The sequence below is a fragment of the Hippocampus zosterae genome, chromosome 5 (assembly GCF_025434085.1).
Source record: "Hippocampus zosterae strain Florida chromosome 5, ASM2543408v3, whole genome shotgun sequence".
Lineage (NCBI taxonomy): Eukaryota > Metazoa > Chordata > Actinopteri > Syngnathiformes > Syngnathidae > Hippocampus > Hippocampus zosterae.
The window spans coordinates 19331667-19351376 of NC_067455.1; the positions used below are offsets into that span (position 1 = coordinate 19331667).

At 41.9% G+C, this 19710-nt stretch overlaps 1 protein-coding gene and 1 long non-coding RNA gene across 4 annotated transcripts in view; both read right to left on the bottom strand.

The window, feature by feature from the left end:
- Positions 1-19710, bottom strand: part of zfpm2a (zinc finger protein, FOG family member 2a) — a 122853-nt gene that overhangs the window by 61774 nt on the left and 41369 nt on the right. For all 3 annotated transcript variants that reach the window (XM_052064633.1, XM_052064632.1, XM_052064630.1), the window contains exon 4: positions 5233-5357. In XM_052064633.1, coding sequence (XP_051920593.1) covers positions 5233-5357 — 125 coding nt within the window. The remainder of the gene's footprint in view (positions 1-5232; positions 5358-19710) is intronic.
- LOC127600404 (uncharacterized) lies at positions 16075-17284 on the bottom strand. Its single transcript, XR_007962350.1, has 2 exons — positions 16841-17284; positions 16075-16700 (listed from the first exon to the last, which is right to left on the bottom strand). It is a non-coding gene; the product is annotated as an uncharacterized LOC127600404 (long non-coding RNA).

Genomic DNA, 19710 nt, shown 5'->3' on the forward strand with positions numbered 1-19710 from the left:
TTGTAGGTCAAGGTACTACAGTACTTATTGACCTAAAGTATTACCTTTGCTTTTAACACACTTTTAGTACCATCAGCAGTGGCCAGCATTCCCATATCCAGGAAGCCATCCATCCATCCATCCATCCATTTTCTAATACGCTTATCCTCACGGGTGTCATGCTGGAGCCTATCCCAGCGGTGTTTGGGTAGGAGGAGGGGGATACCCTGAACCGGTTGCCCGCCAATCACAGGTCACACATAGAGGAACAACCATTCATTCTCACTATCACACCGAGGGACAATTTAGAGTGTTCACTCAGCCTGCCACACATGTTTTTTGGAACGTGGGAGTAAAGTGCAGTACCTGGAGAAAACCCACGCAGGCAAGGGGAGAACATGCAAACTCCACAATGGAAGGCCGCAGCCGGACTCGAACCCTCCAACTCTGCACTGTGAGGCAGACGTGCTAACCAGTTGAACACCGCACCGCCAAAGTAAAATTAACATTTTCATTGTTGTAAAGTAATATAGAGCCCTATTGGACATAATTTGTTTGTGCACGTGAACCTAATGTGACTGAACTGTATCTGACAAATCTTGCATCCATAATGCTGCATATTAAATAAAGATGTCTAATCAATCACACATAACACAGTGCAATGTGATGTCGTTCACTTGTCTGAAACAGCAATGATGGTAATGCCAAGCTGGGCCTCTGAACTCTGCAGACCAGTGACAGACAACCATCAGCTGTGAAATCCTCTTTGATAAATGGTTGAGATATGACCCTGTCTTTCTCCTGGAGATGATCAGATTCCCTGTTGTGGTTTATATCCCTCAGTTTTGTTTTTCCTGAATCCTATCTTTTTCTTCCCACCATGTTCTTGTTTCATTCTCACCTTTTCATGCGTTCTATGTCTTTGTTCAGGCCCATTTGCACATTGCATGCAACATTCTGCACCTTGTTCTTTCTCAGTATCCATCATCACTCCGGTCTGCTCAGCGACTGAGGTCTGTCATCCGATCACAGCCAGCACATATTGGCCGCCGAACCATTGCGTGTGTAACAAAAGGCTAGCCCGTGCTCCGGCACCCATTTGCAACCTCCAATGCTGCATTTACACTACCATCCTGGAAGGCATGGCAGCCTTACTTCAGTCCACCAATAGACTAAACTGAATGGACGTGAAACAACACGTGGGGACAGGATGCGCAAATGTGACAGGCCGAGATTGATTGTCATTGTTGCCCAGCAAGATTTTGAAATGGTAAAATACATTTTAAAATGCTCGGCAGTCACGGTGCTGATGAGAGAAACGCTCAGTGATAGAATAATGTGGTGAATGCAACAAAACCCTGCAGTGCATAAAAGGCCATAATTTCAGAAAGGCAGCAATTTGTATTTTGTATTTGGACCTGTTCTGCTATGTTTGTTGCACCTTCTTATGGCAAGCTACGGTGTATGGCAGCCATTTAGTCAGGTTCAATCACAACACATTGGTGTGTGTAACTGAGCATTTACTGCTTTCTGGTAGGGTCCGTGACACGTAAAATTGCCCACACCAAGGTTTTTAGAGTTATCGAAAACAAACAAAAAACTAAGACTGAAAATCATTTTGTTAATGAACTAAAGTGAAAATAAAAATGCTTTAAAAAATGCAAATTAACTGAAAGTATATTTTACCTTTATTAAACTATCTGTCATTACAGTGAAAATGTCCTTTGTTTTCATTTTTGTCAATTAATATCAAACATGAACTTTCGGGGTTAATTTTAAATGAATTTATTTACGTATTATTTTTCCGTCATACAGGAAGGAAGGTCGAACAGTCGTTTGGGAATTGTACTTACTATAAAATACTTTTGAAAAAATTGAAATCAACAAATATTCCATACGTTGAAAAAAATACTAACATTCAAGCAAAAATAATAAAAATGAAACCAAAACAAATCGTTCAAAAATAACTTTTAAAAACAAATTAAAATGAAAGCTGTACCCCAATGAGTGGCAACGTTCTGTGATTGGGTTCAAGGTCGCACAAAGATGTCTTCAGTCTTCTTTAGTCGGTAAAACACATTTTATCGACACATTTTACACTGCAGGCAGAGTAAAACTTTCCACGTTTTGCCCCCTGATGAACTTTCATCTAAACACAAGCCGACAGTGAACCATTTTGAAGTAGATCATAGTGAGTTGCAGTGTGGTTGAAACAAGCCCCAAAATACAACCACTCACTCAGCTCACGAAGACAATTCTGCATGTGGTGCTGACCAAGCCTTTAATGAGACATACTGAGGAGCTGCTACCAGCCTGTATCCATATGAGAGATGGAACCTAGGAAAAGTGGAGGGCAAGAAGCAGAGCACTGAAAGGGTCCCGTGAGAGTAGCCACACCAGAGATCCTTACAGGTAAGATGCCGAAGCTTCATTCTTAGCTTTTAATTGCGAGGAAGGTTTGGCATATTCTGTAACCCCGTGCAGCCAATTAAAGCGTATGACCAGAACTTGCCCACAATGTGATACAATCCAATAAGGATCTGCAAGGTAGTGATGAAGTCCTTGGAGGGCACTTCGTTAAGAACACATCACTCTTGCCGGGAGCAGGAATCAACAATTAACTGAAGCATTTGGTCCAGTCGGTTGGTGGTACTTTTTCAAGTTATCTTTTGAGAAGCGTTAGTGACTGCTGCAGTTTAGAATTGGATACCTTTCAGGAGAATTCATTTTTGTTTGGAATTGTTTGTTTGTTTGGAAAACCACTTGAGGTATTCAGTCAAATTCAAGAATAACTGACTAGAGCCTGAAATAGACATATTTCAGGGTTATCATGAGGCTATTTACAGCTACCGATGACTATAAAACGATGAGGCCACCTTCGATGAGGTGAGGTTTCAAAAAATCATTTGAAACCTCTCCAAAAAGGGCTTAATAAAGTTGCGCTGTTATAGCAATAGGGGTGATAGACACTGGGTCCTAAATCCTCATGGGTTGCCTTATGTGTCTTGCACGAGGAATGTGGGGCTGGTTACAGTTTTAATCGGAATTTGTTAATTACCCCAAATGTAGAACAGCATCTCAAACCCATGGAGGACTGACTCTTCTCTCCACCAGTGCAACAGGTCAACACTCATCTTGGCTGTATCTTGGAAACCAAAGATAGAACGCCACTCAGTTCTAGGTCAAATTCATTTCTCTAAATTTAGTTGAACTGAAGGGTGTTTTCCGTATAAATTGCAGATTTAATAGTTTCAATAGAAAAGAAGGAAATGCTTTCTGCTTTGGTCTACTGGCATGAATTTTTACAGTAAGTTCGGCCAAATGAAGACTTCTTCGTAGTCCTATCAGATTCTAAGGAAGCTAACAAAAGTGAGTTCCAATCATTTTTTAAAGTTATTAATACATTTTTCTAGTTGTAGTTGGCAGCAGGGTTTTAAATAGTTTGGATATGTGTTATATCAATCCACAAGAAGAGGGAAATACTTCTGAATGATTGCAACATCCATCACTTAAGATTGGCCATTTGGACTTAATGTTGAGTCAATGGTTAAATGGTTAAAATATTACTTGCAAGCTTTATTCTGACTATGCAATTAATATTTTTATTCAGATTTCTATACAATTATGGAGCAATAATACTAAGACATACTGTCATACCTTAAATATTTCTAATATGTAGGTATGCCCAGGACCATCATGAAAAACTAGAAACAAAACAGACTGCCCTCCAAACACTTCATTTAAATTCATTTTACCATTGACTTTTAAATCTGCTAAATTCATAATGAAGGCTGCCTTAATTACCGTATTTTCAGGACTATTCGACGCACCGTACTAATGGCCGCAGTCTCATTAATGGGTGACATTTCTGTATTTTACACATACACAGGACGCACCGTACTAATGGCCACAGTTTTACAGTGGTAAAACATACGCCAGCTTAAACATACGGCATGCATGCGCGCACTCTAACACGTTAGCTTGAAGCATACGGTAGCATGCCAAGACATACAGATAAGATAAAAACACGTTTTTAAAAAGGCAACGAAAGCAGAACTGAGTTCGTGTGTATTTTATTTAGCCATCGTACAATGTTCTCACGTTTTTCGATCAATCATCACCCAGAAATCCATCAAAGTCCTCATCCTCTGTATCAGAAGCAGAGGACTGCACATCTCAGTTGTCATTGAATGCATCACATGCTAGTGTGAGTTGCTACGCATTGCCGAGCGGAAAGAAGGAGTAGCAACAGCAAAGTCAACATTTCTCTCGTGTGAAGCTTTCCCACATTTGAAAGTAAAGAACAGAGCGAAACATGGTGGCAGCGCGTGTGTGTGTAGAAAGAATTGAACAATTGTGCAAGTACCGTAATCCATTAAAAACGCCGCGTTCCCTCTCGTTGTTGCGTATTGTGGCGTAACTCGCCAAGCGCTGCCTCTCACTCTTTGTAAAGTTGTGTTTGCCACCATCATCCATTGTTCCCATGCCGTTTGCAACTTTACTTGAACGCCCGGTTGATGCCAATGTCCAGCGGTTGGAGTTCTTTAGTCAAGCCTCCGGGAATAACGGCAAGCTCAGAGTTCATTTGCTTGACTTGTTTTTTCACCGCTGCTGTGAGATGGGCACGCATGCCAAAAGCATAACCGGTGGCTTTAAGTTTGAACTGAGCTTCGTAGGCGTGTCTTTTTGTCGAATTTATTTTCAGGGGTTCTTAGAAACCAAAACCGGAGTTCTTTTGCAACAATGCACATTGCCACACTCTATACAAGTGTTGGTACTGGCTTGAGGCGTCCCTTTAGCGTCCACTTACACGCCCACCCTTCACCATTGGCGGACTAGCTTGTCTGTCCTCTCTCTCTCTCTCTCCCTCTCTCTCTCTCTCTCTCTCTCTCTCTCTCTCTCTCCCTCTCCATATATGTATATATACACGCCCACCCTTCCCTGATTGGCCGACTTCTTTCCTGCATGCCTGGCCACAGTCACTTCCGCCTTTTCTCTATATAAACTGCGTGTCGGCTGTCAGTCAGATTTTGGAACTCAGCGCATATAAAGGACGCTCCGCACCATAAGGCGTCCTGTCCATTTTGGAGAAAATTGAAGACTTTTAATGGCGCCTTATAGTCGTGAAAATACGGTAATGGCCAAAGATTGTTCTCTACATTGCCATTATGAACCTTCAGGTAAAGACAAGAGACGTTAAAAATCATCTCTGTAATTGAACAGAATTGTTAACCCATTACCCCAGGAACATACCAACGTATTGTTCTCGGTACCCATCTCAATCTTCCCATCGAAGGGTCCCCAAGTCGTTCCCACAGGCAGCTCCTGACGGCTGTGGATCCGGCGCTCGCCATCTTTAAGGAAGGCGTGCAGCTCTCCTGTAAACACACAACAACCATAACAGTTAACCGCACCGCTCAATGCGTTTCCACGGCAAATCACAGTGACGTTCCGTCAAACCTACATGTGCCATCATATGATTGTCTCCAGTCCCTGAGGTATAAACATTTAAAGGTTAAAGCGAAGCAGTTTCAAAATAGATAAACAAATCAAGCAAGCAGCCATCTGATGGTGTGCCTCAGATGCATCGTGCAGTTACGTCACTCGAAAGGTGTCGTCTGTTGAGATAATCTCGATGAGACATTGCAGGCGGCAGGCTGGATAGTGGAAGGACTATTTTTGTAATTCCAGGAAGGCAAGGCCCATGTTAGTTTTTTTTTTTTTTTTTTTAAACAGCGCTCCACTTAATTAACAGTGAAACCGGATAGCACTGTTAGTACGACCGGTGCTCACCTCCCTGACACCCCCCAGCTATCTTATCTCTTAGATTGAGTGTACATTTTAGGAATGGTGTTTAATCAAATAGTTATGATGAACTCCAAGTCAGGCTGCTGCACAGTGTACTGAGGCGGATGTTTCCGCATGGGGGCACATTTGTTTGTGTATTGTACAAAGAAAGAGAGAATGCAGCTCACAACTGTCAAATGATTCGGTGTTCTCCTGGCAAAATCACACATTAAACTACAGACTGTGGCAAGTTTGATAAACTCTGAACAAAAGTTGGTCCAAGAAATCCTCAAGCCTTTCTTAAATTTAATTATTCAATTCATTGATTACAATTTAAGACAGCAATGGCCATCATTGTTAAGAAATCAAAATATATTAAAAAAACAAAAATATATACTTCCCCCTAACTTTAGATCATTCAAAATGTGACAACAGAGTCGCGACACAACAGCACACTCCCTGAGTTTATGATCTGATGTATTGGATGTATTGAACCATTATCGATGATATGTGCCATTCCTGACATTCTGATTTGTATGGAATGATTCACTACTGAAATGTAGGTGTAGCTACACTTTAGGCAATGTAAGGAAACACAATTGCAGAATTGAACTGCCCATAGGCTCGTGAAAAAAAGAATGCCATATGCCGGCTATGCTTGTTGTTGTGATGTCTAGTACACACGAGTGGAATGGTTCTAATAACAGCACATGAAGTATTAGAATGTATATTACCATGTATACACATTGATTATGAATTAAATGTAGTGGAAATGACCTCTAATGTGGTGTTGTCACTGGTCTGATGTGACTTTCCAATGTTTCTGGGCCACAACTGGCTCTATGAGTCTTCTGTACTTTTTAAATACCAGATGTGTATCGACAGCACACTCTTATGTCTGCCTGCTGCTGTGCTATTATGCTTCCTCCATGCATGAAAATAATCTGAACATCAAATCGCCTTCCTCGTCAACAGTGCTGATTCATCAATTGTGATCACTGCTATATTAGGGAAATCCAAATGTCACATTTTTTTCTCTACATGAAGTCTTTGTCTTTATAGCTGCGAAAAAGTATGCATGCATCTACGTGAAGCGATTTAAAGTCATTTCTCCTCTTCACCCTCTTCTTCTGTGACTGCTGCTGCATTGGAAGGTGGGTAAGCTCATTATGGAGAAATAATTAAACACCGGTGCACAGCTGGTCATCATCACTGAGATCAACAGCCACCGCTTGATGCATTCTGTTTGTCCTCAGATAAGACCTGCGGCCTTTAACCGCTTGGATGCCACTTGCCGTTTAGCACCACTTGACACACAGCTCAGCCAACCTCCAGCCAGCTATTCTTTTTTTTTGTTTGTTTTACCCTGGTCTTTCTTGTTCCTTTATTTTTTGTTAAGGTGGGAGGGTGCTTATAGTGGGTAGTGAAGAGTGTGCATGCAAGTGAGTGGGGGTGGGTGAGGAAGAGATTTAAGGGGCATTTTGTGTGGTTTGTGGTTCACCGTGCTTGGCTTCCAGTTGTGTGCATCACACTACACTACTGTTGCCTGAGGACCTCGGTGCACAGATGGCTGGTCACATCTGTTGCAGGTACTCATGGACTCCACAGAAAAAGAAGTAAATAAATAAAACACCCATGGATGAATAATGAATTGCCTTTATGAATGGTCTATATGCTTCATGTTCACTTTTATAGGTTTCTTAACATGCAGCAAAACAGACGGTATCATCTGGACTCACTCTCTAATGCCATTGACTTGTCTTATCCTATAATCATATATATTAGGCGACTTAATTCATTGGGTTGAGTCTCCTCTTGATCAAATTTCCAACTGCCAAACATTTCGCCAACTAAAATAAATGAATGAGGTTTTACTCTAACCTTAGCCAGCACATCCCTGCAACCGTCACCCTGTACACTTCCCAACTCCACTTACCACTCACTCGTTGCCCGCATACACACGTCACTGGACCTCCATCGATAAGATCATCATCTGTCACTAGACTCTAGGGTCTGTTCCTGCACTCCACAGATACTTGGCAGACCAATGAATGTCCCTTTGTGTGGAAGATCCTCCTCAGATAGCATCCAAGATGTGCCATGTTGGCATCTATTTGTTTTGAGGTGTCCACTGTGTGTTATTTTGCTGCAGAATAGGATGCCTCCTCTCTCACTTCAGTGACGCATGACTGTATGCTTAGTTCCTTGGTGGCCTGCTCTGATTTAAAGAAAAAAATGGTTGTAGATTAGTTTAGATCTGTTTTTGTTTGTTTGTTGGGAATCATATTCCTTTTTCTTCAATGGAAGGAAGTCATTATATATCCAGTACTGTGTAAAAATGTGTGGCGATTTAAAGCCCCTCCCGATGTTCTGATTTTTCCACAGTGTTTCCCCCGATGCCCTATACTATATAGCGGTGAATTCTTGACATGCAATTTGTGATCTTGAGCAATGACCCTGCTAATAATTTGAGATGACAAATTACTTCATCAAATTGCCTCTTTTTCTACAGCAGCGAACCTGCTTGTGATACTTCCACATAAATACTGTTGACTTGACTTGACTTAAACTTTAATTTATTAATTTTAATTTGACTCTCCAGTTCAAAGAACTAACTGGAAGGTGGGAAAATGACTTGTCACTGTAAAACATATACACAAAAGGTTTCCCAACTACACGGTAGAAGGCCTTGGTTATACGATTGGAAAGGGCAGATGTGAATAAAAGACAGACGCATATATATCCAGCTGTAACATTGCATTAAGGCTAATAAAATGGCTGCTGCTCAAAGTTCAACATGCATGAGGCAATTGAGATGTTCCTACTGAATCACAGTCATCTTCACTGATAGGCAGCCCTATAGAGACAGCAAATGGTCTATAAATTAATATACCACAAGAGCGGCATATGGGGGTGAAATAGAATGCGCTGTACCAGTTCGACAAGAGGTGTCACATCTTTATAGCAGATAGGCCTACGTGATATGAAATTTTACAGCTGAAGGAGAAATGTCACAGAGCTTTGATAAGAGAGCGATGAACTTTCTGCTTCCCCTTACCCAAACTGCTATTACCGGGTCTCACGGAGCAAAATGCAACATTTATAACCCACAGTTCAGACTATTATCTCTTGGAAGAGGCACTTGCTTTAAAACACCTCTCAGCCACCACACAGCACATCTCATCCACCTCCTCCTCACTCTCGCCACCCACCTCTATTATCCCCAAAAAGCCTAAAGGGTGCTGCTTCTGTCTCCGCTTTTTGAAGAGCAGGAAGAAGGAGCTGATCGATTGTTCCCAAGCACTCACATCATTCTGTTCTCATGTGTGTCAAGAACAAACAAAGACGTAGTGCATTGCCCACTTCGGGTCAGACCGGTGTTCGGGCAATGTAGAGTTAATGGGGAGCCTTAAAAAAAAGAAGGGCTTCCATTTTTTATTATTATTATTTTTTTTTTTTGCAGACTAGGGCAAAACAAATAGATGGGGGTGAATCACAATTACGACTAATAGTAAAACAGCAATGCAATGAAAAATATCAAAATACTTTTATCTTCATCGTAATGGTTACGGAACATATATTGTACGTTAAAATCACAGCAAGCAACAGGTGTATTTTTGGGTCGGGTCATTTCATTTGTCTGGGCTTGATTGTTGCTTTGCTCATGCGGGTCAACTGTGTGTGTTGCAGGACAGATGAGGTATTGATTATCAATGGATCAGGTTGGACACAGAGCTGGAAAAAAAATTCATGCAGGAGTCTACCCCACATAACTGCAAAATAGTAAATCAAGTATTGGCGGACTATGGCACTCAGCGTACCTGTGGAAAAGGCAAGTTTGAGTTGAGGCAACTAAAGCTCCTTTCAACCCCACCGCACCGGACGCCCCCCCCCCCCCCCGCCCCCCCGAGACCATTCTTTGATTGCAGCACCAAATCAACTCCCTTGAGACGACAAATTAAGTAAATACCGTGTTGTCACCTGGTGCCAGTTTAATTGTAATGGAAGGTAATCCAAATCCAGTCAAAGAATGTGGTTCAAATATTCAGACGATGGATCTTCACTGAATTCAAACTTTTGGTGTCATTGAACAGATGAATTATACCAGCTGCCAAGTAGCTGCTTCCATCAAAAATCTGGCAAAGTTAGCAGCCAGCCTGCTGACAACAGTCTGCAAGACATCCATCGTTGGAGAAGGACAGCAATTTCAACTGATTGCATGTAAAGGGAGGCAGAAATACTGAATGATTGTGCTCACACAAAGATACATCCCTTATCGTCACCACCATCTAGAGGACACACACCACTCGTGCTGCAATCCAATTCTTTTAAATGCTTTCCTCAAAATTTCCAACCCATCAAAAGGACATTACTCCACTTGCGAGTGCCGAGATGATTGCGAAATGGATGGTCTGGTAACTTGGGATGAATTTTAAAAGGAAGCTGCCATCCTCTCAGTGTGTTCAGTCTTTTCATAAATAAAATGTTGCATGAAAACATTGCATGGCAAAGGATAGAACTTGAAAGCACTGTTTCCACCAGGAGGGGTGTTGCTTGGTTTGGAATGCATTTGAATGTATTGCCATTGGAAAATAAACATGACTGCATCCACCATTCGTGCATTGCACTTTTTTATGCCCACAAGATAATCACACAGCTAGAATAACAAATGGGATGACAACTATGCTGTTTTTTGTGAGAAAAGTCTGCATCACAACAGGCGATTCGCGTGCTTCTTGTCTGATCGGTTTATGTCGCGACAAGCTGCCGGTGTCATTTTTGTCTCACATCACCTCCATGCAGGGCTGCTACAGGTTCTACATCACACAGTGTTGTGTTATATTCGAAGAGCAATGATGAATCGATTAAGCCACAGTTGATTATCAAATTAATCGCCAAATATTTCAGAATCGATGAATCGCTTAGAAACTTCAATTTCAATTTATCCTAATCCTGGGAATTTCTGCAGTAAATATAATCTAATTTCATTCATTCATCTTCCATGAAGGCAGACGAATTATTTTTGTTTCTTAAAAATGAGACATTTTTAAACGTCTGCTTTTACTTTGCAAAACAATTATCAGCAGTCCCAATTTTCTGACATATAATATCAAACATGAAACTGAAGCATAATTTATGTTTGTGCTTACACTGTATTGTCAGTTTGAAATAATGTCCTGTTTTAGAACGTGTGAAATGTTTAAATGTTTTTAAATACAATTCATCAACAATATAATTGACAGGTTAATCGATCATTTAAACAATCATTAGTTGCCCCACTATACTAAACATATTGTCAATATGTCAGTATCGGAAATCGAATATTTTGGAGCACACATACCATAACATCAACATTTGAGGGATAGATATTTACAATTTCATTTACTATGTTGCCCTCTGCTTTCATGGGTTGCTGTTTTACATTACATTTGAAACTAATTCACTCCTAAAGACACATTTACAGTATATCTTTTCAGACCCCACACATTTAATCCTAGGTGCTAATTTATATATTTTTTTCACGTTTTTCTCTTAACAGTTAGGGTAAAAGGGTCTCAAAATGACTAGTAATGAATGAGTTAAATGGGAAGAAATGTCTTTACAATAAAAGATTCGATCGAGCCCAAACTAGTCCAAAATATCATTTCTTGAAGCCTGCAACTTTCTCTGGGCATTCTCGACTTGTCGGGTTGCCCCTGTGCTCCCCCCAAAAATGTTCATAGACAGGCACCTGGGTGCTCGGCGTAAATACTGGTGCAGCTTCATTTTCGTGCACTTTACTGTTTTGGGAATTGCATTGCACCCTTGCTGGGCACATCGGCAGATGGAGCTGGTGCGTCCTGCACACCTGATAATTAGATGGCAGAAAGAAGACTACGCTCGGCACATCATCTTTGTCATGCCCAGACAAATCTAGGTAAGTGTGTTTGTGAATTTGGTAGACCGTGCTATGGCTCGATAGGCGTTTGGGCATATTCATTTGCACGTCCCCGGAACATTTTGCTATTTGGTGACGAAAAGTAAACCTGATTTGAGACTATATCAAAGGTGGTGTTAATTTTGGTGTGTTTGATTGAGGTGCAGGCAGACAAATTCTGAGTTCCTCAGACGTGTGCGGTGCATATTATCGTATTGTAAATATGACGGCAGCGTGAGACAATCCATCTGATTGGTTGAAGAAATCAATTTATTGAATGAACTATTATCATTATCATCTTATAAATATTTGGAGTGGTTGGTGGGGGGAGGGGGGGGGTATTCACACACGGATGCAGGCGGTTTCCAAGTGCCCACCCACGGGAGCCAAATTAACATCAGCCTCATTTCCCCAAAATATTTCTACCTCTTCCCACCTTGCTATTCTGGTGAGATGAGATGATACGATTAGCCCCTACACACAGGACCATATTTGCTTCTGTAAAGACTTTGCCACGTGACATCATTTTTTGGGGGGGTGCGGGGGGTGAAGGTCACTCAACGTCGTGCTTTGTGAGCATGCGTGTCACATTAGAAGTCAATTTTGCATTTGTAATCTGAACGACTACCAAATGTACAATGATACACCTAGATTGTCAGACCGCAGCTAATAGTGACATTTTGGAGTTAATTCAGACTATAACTATTTTAAGTGGGCCTGAATCTACTTCCAAGTCAATTACCAGGCTGCAACTTCCCCTGGGTAACGAGAAATTCTGTTTTTTTTTTCCTGGATGACCTAGTTGTCTTTTGTGAGTAGGTTTTAGCCGAAGCAGTTTGACAGCCAACAGATAAGATGGATTAAGCTTTTTTTTCATCCAGTTTTGATGTGAACAGCGTAAAAGCGGGTTAAATCATTGAGTTTCAGGAGTATTTTTAAATGCCTGGAGATAGGGTGATAGAGGAGCTAAACCTAAGACTTGGGCTTGGAAGGTCAAGGTCGCAGCTTTAGAGAGCAGTTACCCCATGACAGGCCAGCTCCCCTCTCTCTCGGGGCGAGCTGAGCGCCATAGTCGAGCCAACCTCTCATCACTCCTAGAAAAGATACACGAAAGGAGTGAAACAAAATCCAGCTCGAGCTCAAAGAGCGGTGCACCCTCGCCTTGTGTGGGTGCGAATGTGTGCTTGAGAGAGAAAGAGAGCAATTTAGTTCCTGCTTGTCCCGGTTTGTGCGCATGCACCAATGGGTACGTGCGCCTGCCTTTGTATCCTGTAAAAATTCACCCGTGAGCAACTTGGTCCATAATTAGGTTTTGATTATTTGCGAGTGCTGAAATAAAGCAGCAATTAATCTGTTGATATTAAGCGGGAAATGAGCAACAAATTGAGCATTGCCGTTTACTGAGCATATTTTAATATTCAGTCATACCTCGGTTTTCAAACGTCTCTGTTCTCGACCAAATAATAATAAAATAGTTTTGGATTCAAACAAATCCGTTTTCGAACAGAGTTCTGGAACGAATTATGGTCGAAAACCGAGGTATGACTGTATATGTATATGTGGGACGGACACCACCCGAGGAGTGAGACGAATAATTTTATTTTATTATTGGAATTGGCGGCCCGGTAGTCCAGTGGTTAGCACGTCGGCTTCACAGTGCAGAGGTACCGGGTTCGATTCCAGCTCCGGCCTCCCTGTGTGGAGTTTGCATGTTCTCCCCGGGCCTGCGTGGGTTTTCTCCGGGTGCTCCGGTTTCCTCCCGCATTCCAAAAACATGCGTGGCAGGCTGGTTGAACACTCTGAATTGTCCCTAGGTGTGAGTGTGAGTGCGAATGGTTGTTCGTTTCTGTGTGCTCTGCGATTGGCTGGCAACCGATTCAGGGTGTCCCCCACCTACTGCCCGAAGACAGCTGGGATAGGCTCCAGCACCCCCCGCGACCCTAATGAGGATCAAGCGGCTCGGAAGATGAATGAATGAATGAATTATTGGAATTTACGCAACCCCTCCTCTTTTTTTACCTCCCCAAAACCTGATCTGAGGTGTTTTAGACGTAGGCATAGTAGTTGACAGCCATATAGTCGCATGATGCCACTTTGCCAATGTGAAATTCATTTGAATTTTAAACCGCACAGCAATGAAGCCACTTGAGCAAAGGGAAAAGGTGAAGAAGGCGGAAAACACAACAAACAAGTCAATAATGTTACACGGGGTCAAAGTCCAACATGTTTTGTTATCAGATGTCACATCAGACCAACGCTGAGAGTTGTCTGCTCCAAAACCTTTCCACAGGGACATATTTAGACACATTTTGTGGACATCTTTTCCCTCACTGCTCCTCATGTCAGTGACAGGGGAGAGTAATCCTATACACAGGCTGCTATTGTGAAATGAGAAACTAGCCTCCTTCACTGCCAGAGACCAGATGCACCTCTCTCTCTCTGTCCTAATCTGTAAACGACTTAAAGGAGCCTTATCTCCAGGCTCTTCTGCTTCATTTCATGCTTGATTTACTTTAATTTGTCTGATAGGGCACAAGGATTTGGAAATGGCCCATCTTTCCGTTGGAAAATGTTCTGATTTTTCTCTGGCATTGTTATGTGGAGGTTTTTGACTTTTCTGCCCCGTCCCTCGCTTTCATTCCTCCATCTCCATCTCTCTCCCACTCACTCTTTTGCTTTCTCTTCTCCTCTTTTCTCCTTTGGCCAGCTTTTTTCTGTGAAGGGGTGACTGGGTAGAGGGGGGCGATCCAGCGCAACAGTCTGTTTGAGTGCATTTGGATTCAAACTAACACAGCAGTAACTTTTCCCCAAGGTGTGATTTTTCTGATGGGCAACAGCAACCCTTGAGTGATATTTGCCTTTCTGATCCACTCCGGGTGCAGAGCAGCCAAGTGCTTCAAACCACAAAGATGCTATGTTTAAGTTAAGGGGCGACCAGCCCTTCACTTCACCAAGTGGTTGAACGATGCAAGCTGATAATGTTGCCGCTCAGTGTGGGATGGGGACAAGCGACATGCTTTTACAGATACCTCGAGTTTTTTTCTTTCTCCCGCACAACTTAAATACTTGCACGGCTGCCTGACTGCTCTCGTCACCAAGACATTTTCTCACTTGTGCTGAATGACAGTACAGGAAGGGAGTTATGATTAGAGAAGCCCAGATCCTGCATAATCTCCATCCCCTTCCATCAATGAGCAAGGCACGGAGGCAACAGAAAAAAAAGTCACTGAAAGAGACATGGGAGGAAAAGAAAGATATGAGCTGTGTGTACAGAGATGTCACATGGCTCTGCCAGCTTCCTTTACCCACTCAAACCTAAATCCATACAACTACAAACTGAACAGTCTGAATGACGCTATTTTCAAATTATTAACATTCGAGATGTACGGGGGGGAAGGAGATTACAGACTCCATCATGAATTCGAGGTATGCACGCGTGCATGCTTTCGACGCTCACTCACACACAAACTGGTGTGAAATGTCACTACGTTCAAACACGAGGAGAAACAAATGGTTGATCATGCACGCACATATACATATGAACACAGGCACACGTGTGCATGCACGCAATCACACACGCGCAGACACGCGCGCACACACACACACACACACACACACACACACACACACACACACACAGGAAGAACGATTGAAATTCATCGCACAGCCTGAATTTACTTAACTGCTGGGTCTGTACGTGGTGATAAACGGAGTGATGATCCGGCAACACGTCTTTATCCATGCTTTGCTTTAATTAACACTTGCTTGTTTGTTGAAAAGATGATTAATATGCCAATGAAAACTGCATAATTGAATAGTGCAACACTGGCGTAATCAGGGAGGAACATGCATTTTTTTCTTGAACTTTTGATTATTGTTATCATAAACAATTACTATGTATTTTAATTCCTCTTGACAAAATGTTTCCGCCTCTTTCCATCCTTGAACAGAAAAAAAGAAGAGGATTGACCAGTGGGCCTAGCAGTGCATCACCAATTGAGAGGCCTTCACATCAAAGAGTATCAACTAATGTCAATACCTATCAAGTCCATAGGCACAGGCATCAAATAGACGTGGTCTCGAGTAGAGGTAAGATCGGGCCGCCCGAGCCCATGTCCGACCCGAATTTCGACTTAAAATGTCAATCATTGGTTCGGTTTCGGGTTGGGTCGGGCTTCTCTCTCGCTGACTTTTTTATTTTTTTTCCCGAGACCGTCAATAGTTTTGGCCACGAGAGACCGTGGTTCACAAAAAAACATAAGTCGCCTCATCACAACACGTACTGTACTAAACTCTTGCAATGACAATTCAAAGAACTCCTTTCTGCCTCTGTCTATGATCCACCTATCATTATTCTTTTTTTGTCTCTCTGCTTCTCTCTCACATAGATGTAGTATCGCACTAGATTCTTAAGGACGTAATGCTGAGGTGGTTTGCGGCCCAATTTTCAACCCATCAGAATGACGGACGGCCTTAAATTTTCCCCGTCCACTCTTAAAAAAAATCCGTCAATTATAAAAAATTGTCGGTTAATGTAACCTCTTCAGAAACAGAAATATGAAAGATGTAAATGTTTATACAGTCATGTTTAACTTAGATTTCGTTCCAAAAGACAGGCTTTGTTATCAGAAATCACCCCTTCTACTCCCGAGTCCTCACAAATAAAATATGAAATGTCGGGTTTGCTTCAGGCTCGGGCCTGCAAATCAAGCTAAGTGATCGGGCTCGGGCCAGGTCGGGCTTAAATACCCTCGGGCCGGTTCGGGTCGGGCTCGATTTTTTAGGACCGATCTAAGCTCTAGTCTCGAGGGGGACGGGTTTTCGGGTTTTATTGATTCTACTGAATTGGACTCCCAGTCATTCTTATCGTCAAATTATGAAATATAACTAGATACAAGCAAAGCAGTCGCAAGATGGAAATATCTGAACACAACAAAACCCACACACAGTCGTGCATGAAAAAAAACAAAAAAACAAAACTACAGCTCGATGTCTCTCCAATCCATTCTTTTCAATTCTGGCGCCGCGAGAGTGGCTGCCTTTCCAGCAGCTCCTATATTTTGTTGTTCTACTTCTTACTTTCATAACTTTGCTGCTGTGAATTGGGAATTTCTCCATTGTGAGACTAATAAAGGTTTTCTTATCTTATCTTAAAACTACGCCTCAGAAAAATGCACCTTTCAACAAGCAAGTCATTTTTAGTTGAGCAATGCAGAATTTACCCAGTATTATTTCCTCTCTCTCAGCCTGCACTGTCTCCATGTTAGTACTAAATGAACACATCAAATATTAAACCAATTAAAATTATACCTCTTGAATGTGTGCAGCCCAGAGTGCCTGCAAGGGTACGTATGGTATTGCAGCACAACCACATTCAAACTGGTGACTGGCCCCGGGCGCAAAAAATGCACCCACCACCGCGTTTTAAGTCGACTTCATATTTTGTGACAACCTACATTTTCTCTCTGAATTTAGACTTAGTCTAGTGGAATCGCAGTAAAAAGATAGTATTGTGAGTTTTTTTCTTCTAAGTGGACATAATTTCAGTTGATATGCAGACAAAATAGCTGGGACTGAATTATCCTATTAAAGTCATTCTTACTCGGCTACATCCCACACATCTGTATAAAACTAGAACTGAATGTGGTGACATCTTCCTTAGATGATAAGACCATTGATTACATTTTGCCCTATTTTAGATTATATAACTAACAACCATGAAGTTCCTCCATAAAGCCTCTTAGTATTGCGGATCAGTGACTACATTTGCATCAAGTCGATGCAGCACAGGAGTACAGTGATGTGTCTAATCTCTTGTTGCATATTTCATCATTATAATCACCCATTGTGAACGTGTGTGCGGCTGTGGTAAATGAGGGCTCCTCCTCACACAGGTGATGCGCGCTTCAACAACAAATACGCGTCGAGACTATTTGCAGAAAGCTGTTTCGTTATGATGACAACTTGTTTTAAGTTGTTTTAAAGTTTTATCGACGCTGATGATGGACTTTCAAGGATCAGTGATCTGCACCATTCAAGTTTTCAAGACTTATCAGAAGATGTTTGACTAAACCCCTATAGGTACAAGATAAAAAACCTTTCTCTTCCCAGACAAAATTGCTGTGATGTGCATCCAAATTTCTTGATTACAAGACGGCGGCGGTGCTGGCAAAAAGGGTGGATGGTGGGTTGGTGGGGGCTGTATGGGTTTGGTGGCATCGTGCAGAGAAAGTTTCTACTTTGCTGATATAACAGTCATGTGTGTCTATAAGTCTACTTAAAAAGCTTAGGTATCAGTCGAGACAGCTGTGACACCCTCGTCTTATGATTCTGTCGAGACAGTACACTATCAAACCTTTCATACCGTTCCCAAGCTACATTTCTGGTGACAAAAGCTCTGCAAAAGCCTCCTGAAGGATTCATCTATATCCTAATATTTCCAATCCAATTTAAGTGGAGCAGCCGGAGTGGTCTGTGCACTAGTTTACCAATCTCTGCTTTCTAAGGCTCCGTATGCTGAAGGCTTGAGGGGTTCAATCAATGCTGCTTTGATCTCCACTGGAACCATAATTATTTAACATTGTTACAAGGATTTCTCTAATCCATCCTACCATTAAATCCCTTTTACACCCTCATCTTCTGCAGCCTAATCTGCATCTGGGTGCTCCGTTTGTCTCTCTCCCCTCATTTTGGTGCATCCCTCTCTCCCTTGACTGCAACCGGACTTTAGAAAAGAGTTAAGTGTCGAGTTGGAAAGCGCCTTGTTTAGAATGAGCAAGCTGACTTGGACTGTTGCTGTGTGCGAATCGCAAGGCCTTTTGCTCTTTATCATCTGCACCCAATTCACTGGGCGTTTCATAAGGTCAAATTGTAAAGACAAGACAATGCTTCAAGTTGTAAGTTGGATATGTACCTCCACAGTAGACCTTGCTGACCTCATAATTCAAGCAACAGTGGCTGTATTTTATTTTGACATTAACTCCAGTAACGCACTAATTACACTGTGAACTACATTTTCTGATTAACCCTAGTAAGGTTATCTGACACAAACATAATATTAATACCGTACTAAAAAAATTATAATAATAATATATTTGGGCTTAGGAATCATGCTAATTATTTGTGTTAGAAACTAAATGGGTATTGTGAATCGCCTGTGTGCGAGAACTAGACAGGAAAATTGTAGTCTTTGCAAGAGGAGTTGAACAACTTATTTATTTATTTATTTATCTATTTGTCAAGGCGATGATAATCGAGCATACGTCATTGTTTTTGAGTTCCAGTAAAATCACTGTGCGCACGTTCAAACACCGCTTACGCTCTCTACAGTTCTTGATTGCAAAAGCTTGATTTAGCACGGTCATCGCAAATTCGCCGTGACATAGTTGACAATACATCGACAAATCGGTTCAACTCCTACCTACTTTAGAAACCATTAATATGAGGCTGCTAGAACTGTCAAAGTTCATTTGACGGTTTGATGCACAAAGGCTTTATCCGCTGGTTAATACTAGTGATCACTTTGAATTACAACAAAAGGTCCCCATGTCCTTTAGCAAATATTTGCGTGTCTTTGTTTCACCATGGCATAAATAGCTGCATGGGCAACCACAAACATTTGTTGAGCCACCTGCCAAAGTATCGTGGCCATCTGGTCCTCCTGTTCTCCTAGTATGACATATGTGCATTAAACCTGAAATGTTTTTGGAGGTGTGTGGGTGTGGGGGCGTGCAGAAAGCAGATTGGCCAAAGAGTATTCTGGACTGGTTGGAGTCACAAATGAGGCTTTTTACATCTGAATAAAGCTGCATTTGCAGCATGTGCACATTTGATGTCTTGAAAATGGAAGGAAGGTAGTGGGTGACAATGGATCTTCTATTTGTGTGTGTATGGCTGTCAGGTAGGATTCATTGGCTGACCCCTTGGCCAACGGCCAACTGGCAGCAGGCACTAAGCAAGGTGGGCCATGCTTTATTAGAGTATTGTTTAGGAGGAGAAGCATTTCTTGCCCACTCACAAACCCTACA